Consider the following 7,500-nt stretch of genomic DNA (forward strand, 5'->3'; position numbering starts at 1 on the left):
TCCCTCCCTCCCTCCCTCTTTCTCTCTCTCTCTCTCTCTCTCTCTCTCTCTCTCTCTCTCTCTCTCTCTCTCTCTCTCTCTCTCTCTCTCTCGCTCTCTCTCTCTCGCTTCTCTCTCTCTCTCTCTCTCTCTCTCTCTCTCGCTCTCTCTCTCTCTCTCTCTCTCCCCTTCCTCTCTCTCTCTCTCTCTCTCTCTCTCTCTCTTCCTCTCTCTCTCTCTCTCTCTCTCTCTCTCTCTCCCTCTCTCTCTCTCTCTCTCTCTCTCTCTCTCTCTCTCTCTCTCTCTCTCTCTCTCTGTCACTCTCTCTATCTCTCTCTCTCTCTCTCTCTCTCTCTCTCTCTCTCTCTCTCTCTCTCTCTCTCTCTCTCTCTCTCTCTCTCTCTCTCTCTCTCTCTCTCTCATTTCCTCCTTTCCTTCCTCCATCCATCCATCACTCTCCTTCTCTCGTTCCTTATCACTCTCCCTCTCCCACTCCTATCCTCTCACAATCTCCCTTTCCCTCTCCCACTCCCTCCCCTTCTCCCCCCTCACTCCTTGTCTCTCTCCTTCTCTTTCTCCTTATCTCTCACCCACTTTCTCACCCTCTCCATCCACCATTCCTACTCCCTCCCCCTCTCCCTCCCCTCCCACTCTCTCCTTCTCGCTCTCTCATCGCGTCTTTCTCTCCTTCGAAATGAACATGAATAGGACGATGACTTAACGAGGAAGAGAAGAGAGAGGAGCACAAAGGAAGAACTGTAAGAAGAAAGGGAGAAGGAGCAAGAGGAGTCAAAAGGAGTAAGTAGAGGCAGAAACAGATAAATAAATACGTAGAGAAATGAACCAAATATAAAACATCGAACCACGAAACAATAGAAAGAGTAGAATAAGGAATAAAGGAAGTGAGAAGATAAGAGGGATAGACGACGGGCTATGCATACTGATAAGGCTCAGCGAACATCTGGATTTCTCAAAAAGAAATAAAAAAGAAAGTCAAAGAAAAAGTGGGTGGTACTAGGAAGACTCTCGCCGTTATCGTCACATCACGGAAGCTGATTCTAATTATATGTTGATTAAAATCTTTACAGTCGGAAAATAAGTATATGTAATATGAGTGAGTATATTACATATATCTACTATGAGGGATGGAGAGAGGGAGGAGAGAAAGATAGAGAGAGGGAATGGGAGGGGGAGGAAGAGGGAGAAGGAGAAGGAGAAGGAGAAGGAGAAGGAGAAGGAGAAGGATGCATATATATATAGAGATATAGATATATATACAGAGTATATATATATGGGATATATATATAGATAGAGATAGATATATATAGATATATATATATATATAGATATATATATATAGAGAGAGAGAGAGAGGGAGAGAGAGAGAGAGAGAGAGAAGGAGAAGGAGAAGGAGAAGGAGAAGGAGAAGGAGAAGGAGATAGAGAGAGAAAGAGAGAGAGAGAGAGAGAGAGAGAGAGAGAGAGAGAGAGAGAGAGAGAGAGAGAGAGAGAGAGAGAGATCCACACTCTCAGTACATGTTTGTGCGTTTCCACACGTAGGCAATCATCATACAGACGCCTATCGTACAGTACATATATGTCTGCGCCTGTCTGCATATGGGCGCGTATTTGCATGGGCGCAGTCAAGCCGAGCGCGATCACAAGGGCCATGGAGGCTGCGACAAAGGGAGAGCCTCGAGGCCGGCGGGGAGCGCATCTGACACCCGCCGAACATGAATCATGTATGACAAATACAAAGCACTGGAAGCTCAATATGCGTGGTCTACATACATACAAATGCTGTGTACTAGTGCAGGTTGTTTACGAGAGTCCAAATCACAACATGGATTGGAAGATTTAAATAACACGCGCGTTCAGTCTGCGCGGCAACAACACCAACAACGCAAAACAAACAACAAAGCAAGGACACTCAACGAAAGCAAACGGAATAACGAAGACCGTTATCGTTATCCTCCCTCCACCACGATCATTTACGTGCCATATAACCTCGGAGGTCCAAAAAATGCCCCTCGGTCACTGCGCTGGAGGCTGGAGTCTCGCGGCTTTCGAAGAGGCGTTCTGCAAGAGGACAGGAAATCACACCAAGGGAATAGGGTTTTCTTATCTGCACTTGATAGGACACTTTATCTTGGGTGAAAGGATATATCTCTTTTGGGGGTTCTAATTTCCGCCTGATGTGATACTTTTGTTATCTCTTTTGCAGAAACAACGGCGTTTCATTATCAGCATGTCATTGTTTTAAGAGAAATGACACGTCAATACCCTATATAAACCATCCCGCTCGTTGTATGACATGACACATGACTATTGGATGTTCAATAGCACATAGATGTTACATTTGACATGGCATATCACCATTATAACTGCACGGATGTATCTATGTTGCCTCTGGACGTATAGATCACTCGCATAGTGGAAGCGACACGACATCATGACAGATAAACTGGAACGTCAATATCGTAAATTTAAATATCACATCAGCATAAAAGTGCCATGACTTATCAACAGGTCCATAACAAGCCCGTCCCGCCCTTCCCCCATCCCTCCTCCCCTCCTTCCTTAACCCATCCCTTCCCCCTCCTCCCCTTGCATCCCTTCCCCTCCTCCCTTAAGCCCTCCCCTTCCCCTCCCCCTTTCCCGTCCCTCCACCCTACCTTTCCCTCACTCGAAGCCGTCCCACGCAAGGCTGTCTCGGGAATCCAATTATTTCCTCAAGGAAAATGCCAAGAGGATGGTACATGTAAATATTTATATATAAACATATATATATATATATATATATATATATATATATATATATATATATATATATATATATATATATATATATATATATATATATATATATATATATATATATATATATATATATATATATATATATATATACATACATACACGAACCATATTCTAAAAAGGGTTAAAGATTACGCCATCTCAGACACTTCATACTTACACTGAAAAGACGTACGAGTCATCTTCGAATCATAACTGAAAAGGGCGTGAAATTTTCCGCTTCACGAAGGGCATGTCAAAGGAAAGAAAGGACTTGCTGGTGCCAGAAGGAAAGCGAAAACAAAAAAAACAAAAGGCATATTCTTGGGGTTCCTGGTAAAGGCGTAGGTTGGGATTAACATACCGAGGCATGCTCATGAAAATCGAATCCTTGACCTTTTTTTCTAAAAATCCGACTTGAATAGCTTTATGAACATTAATGCTAATCAGTAACTGATAAAAATCGTGATAATGATATATAATTGAACACTTAAAATGATCCTTAACAATCATTAATCAGGGAGATAACATCAAAGAGAAAAAATAAAAAAATAAAATAAACATATTTTCTTAAATGACCCCTAAATCCTACTCTGACCTTTGACCCCTGACCAGTGACCTGTCGACGAATTTGACCTTACCGATGCCAATGAAGCCGTGTCGTAGTCATAGGAGCTGGCGATTTTCTTGACACTAGTCCCGTCTGCTCGGTCAACGCTGTGAGCAGAGAAAAGGGTGAATTGGTGGTGGTGGTAGTGGAGGTGGTAGTGGTGGTGAAGATGGTGGTAGTGGTTAATTTTGATAATGATATGGGTGGTTATGCTGGGGTTGTGGTGGTGGTTATGGTGATGGTAGTGGTGATGTTGAAATCTGGAGGTGGTGGTTATGACAGTGATGGCACTGATGATGGGAATGATAACCTCGATGATGATAATGGTGACTATGAGGATATAGCCATGACGGAACAATCAACTCTAATAAAGCATATCTATGCATATGAACCGTTTTCATATTGACAAATGTAGAAAGGTATGGATGAGAATGAATATCTTCACAATACAAAATATGTATTTGATCGGTTTCGAATATATCTTCGTCAGAAATACATGCTATATTCAAAAACAGTCAAATACATATCTTGTATTGTGAAGAGATTCATTCCCATTCATACTTTTCTACAAATCTATGCTGACATTATCACGTATCTGAACCAACTAGAAAAAAAGAAAAGACAAAACTCCTTAACACACTAAACAATATAATTTTAAAGGGTATTTGAAATTACACAGTCCCTCTCCCAGCCAAGAATATTTCTCATGAGGCCAAGACCAGAGCAGACAAAATAGATTGTAAAGGCAACAGGGATTTCCGGGAAGAGATTATTGAAATCTTGAGCAAAAGAGGAGCAAATGTTTCTCGGAAAGGAAGATTTCAATTTGCGTGCATTTTGTTTATCATCAAGGACCTAAACTATGTGAAACGAAGATTGGGTAATATAGGAATTAATTGCATATTTGGGGAGAATGTGTCTTTCAAATGATAATTGACATTAATTTGAATATTACGCAGATAATGAGGGACTGGTGTTAACAGCGAAACAGAAAAATATCAATTCATATATAATCTTTAAAAAAAAATCACAACTATTCACAACTAAAATAAGAACATGCACCAAAAAGAAACATATTTCAAACTTAAAATCACATCTAAAAAACTATCTGGAAAAAATGGGGCATTAAGCTCCATTAAAACTAATGGACTGTTCACCTCTGCGATCTCGACGGCGGCCCCTTCTTGAAGAGGCCCTTGAGCTTCCCCTTGACGGAATCCTTCTCCACGTCGCTCGGGATGTCGTTCCCGGACCCGCCCACGCCCACGCCCATCGCCTGGCGCGGATGAATGAAAGAACGATGAGAAAAATATATATATATATGTGTGTGTGTGTGTGTAGATAGAGAGATAGATATACATATATGAATACACACGCACACACACACACAATTATATATATATATATATACATACATATATATATATATATATATATATATATATATATATATATATATATATATATATACATATGTATATATATATATATATATATATATATATATATATATATATATATATATATATATATATCTAAATATATATATATATATATATATATATATATATATATATATATATATATATATATATATATGAATACACAAGCACACACACACACACACAATTATATATACATATACATATATATATATATATATATATATATATATATATATATATATATATATATATATATATATATATATATACATATAAAGCACTATATATACATATATATAATTATATATATATATACATATATATAATTATATATATATATATATAATTATATATATATATATATATATATATATATAAAATATAATATACATATTATATATATACATATATATATATATATATATATATATATATATATATATATATATATATATATATATGTATATATGTATATATATATATATATATATATAAAATATACATATTATATATATATATATATATATATATATATATATATATATATATATATATATATATATATATATATATATATGTATATATATATATATATATATTTATATATATATATATATATATATATATATATATATATATATATATATATATGCTTTTTTAAACAATCCAAATTCGAGAATATCACAAACATGAATACATGAAAATAATTTCTTTCTCTCCCTCTACCCTCTCTCCCTCCCCTCCCTCCTCCCTCCCTTCCCCTCTCTCTCTCTCTCTCTCTCTCTCTCTCTCTCTCTCTCTCTCTCTCTCTCTCTCTCTCTCTCTCTCTCTCTCTCCCTCCCTCCCTCACTCCCTCCTCCCTCTCTCTCTCTCTCTCATTCATGAAATCTCAGGAACCTGTGCAACCAAACTATTAAACCCCAGAGAATGCGAACCGGGAAGTCCAAGATATATAACCCCCCCCCTTCCCCCTCCCTCCTCCCCCTCCTCCATCCATCCCCCACATCCTCCCCTCCCCCCCCATCCTCCCCTATAACGTCTGGAAAGGATCCCGCCGAAGCTTAATTGGATATTTGATTCTTAAGAAACGTAACTTCCGGAGTCGACGGACCGGGCACGCAGCTGCGACGGAGACCAAGCGCTCGATTTCCCGATACTTTGCAACTGCAGCGACGAATGCCTGGGCGAGTGTCGGGTTTCCTCGTCTGTGTGGGCGGTCTTCTATATGAATATGGATATATGTATATATATATATATATATATATATATATATATATATATATATATATGTATATATATGTATGTATATATATATATATATATATATATATATATATATATATATATATATATATATGTAAATATATGTATGCATGTATATATGAATATATATGTGTGTGTGTGTATGCGTGTCTGTATAAATATATGTGTGCATGTGTGTGTGAATAGATGTGTGTGTGTGTGTGTGTGTGTGTGTGTGTGTGTGTGTGTGTGTGTGTGTGTGTGTGTGTGTGTGTGTGTGTGTGTGTGTGTGTGTGTGTGTGTGTGTGTGTGTGTTCTATACATATATATATATATATATATATATATATATATATATATATACATATATACACATATATACACATATATATATTTATATATACATGACTAATTCCAAATATTTTTTGTCGGTTTTAAACTGTTCTGTCGTTGTGTCTCCTCCTTCTAAATGTTTAGATAAAGATGACCCAACGGTGATCTTCCGGAGAGCAAGGTCAGAGGCAACACATCCCCCTAGATTTACTCTGCAGCTGTGGATCTCCTGGTAGATTACGAAACTGGACGAGGCTGGCAAATGACAGGACGAGTGTTTTCTTCCCCTTTTGATTTCTGGACTTCTGTGACATGTCTGTGGTTTAACTTAGGAACACACACACATGCACACACACACACACACACCCAACCTCTCCCCAGCCACGGTTTCAAGCATCCACAGAACTCCGAACACCCTCCATTCAAACTTCCCCTAACGACCTACCTTAAACCCTATCCTCACGACCTACCCCCCGCTGACCTACCTTGACCCAGGCGCGCACGATATAGTCCCCGTGACTTACTTTGACCCCTGTGCCCACACAAGAGCCCCTCGATGACCTATCTTGACTCCTGTACCCACAACATTCCCCCGCTAGCCTACCATGACCCGTGTGTCTATAATATAGCCCCCATTTGACCTATCCTGACCCCTGTACCCACGCTATAGCTCCCCTATAACCTACCTTGACCCCTGTGCCCAAAGACTCCCCGCCTCCTCCCTACTGACCTTACTCAACCCCTGTTCCCCACAATCTACCCCCACCCTCCCGTCCCGCTAACCTACCTTGAACCCTATCCCCGCAATCTCCGCCCCCTTTTCCTCATGACCTACCTTGACCCCGGCGCCCACGATGGAGCCTCCCGTGGCCGAATCCTCGATGGAGCGGGACTTGGTGAGCTTCGAGATCATGCCTTTGATGCCTTTCTTCTTCTTGTCGCCAAGGGGATCCAGGTCACTCGTCTGGGAGCCCGTGGAGATCCTGGGGTCGCGGACAGGAAAGTCATTACTTATGTATGTTATTACTTATGTTATTACTTATTATTATTATTAATTATTATTATTATTATTATTATTATTATTATTATTATTATT

At 38.9% G+C, this 7,500-nt stretch overlaps 1 protein-coding gene across 11 annotated transcripts in view; it reads right to left on the minus strand.

The window, feature by feature from the left end:
• Positions 1-7,500, minus strand: part of LOC113803632 (trichohyalin) — a 141,580-nt gene that overhangs the window by 12,179 nt on the left and 121,901 nt on the right. For 10 of the 11 annotated variants that reach the window (XM_070140804.1, XM_070140802.1, XM_070140798.1 and 7 more), the window contains 3 exons: positions 7,240-7,387; positions 4,542-4,660; positions 3,416-3,491 (listed from right to left, as the gene is read on the minus strand). In XM_070140804.1, coding sequence (XP_069996905.1) covers positions 3,416-3,491; positions 4,542-4,660; positions 7,240-7,387 — 343 coding nt within the window. Of the gene's footprint in view, positions 1-1,977; positions 2,058-3,415; positions 3,492-4,541; positions 4,661-7,239; positions 7,388-7,500 lie in introns of all 11 variants that reach the window. The other variant, XR_011399665.1, reaches the window with a different exon arrangement.

Source organism: Penaeus vannamei, chromosome 27 (genome assembly GCF_042767895.1).
Source record: "Penaeus vannamei isolate JL-2024 chromosome 27, ASM4276789v1, whole genome shotgun sequence".
NCBI classification, from domain to species: domain Eukaryota; kingdom Metazoa; phylum Arthropoda; class Malacostraca; order Decapoda; family Penaeidae; genus Penaeus; species Penaeus vannamei.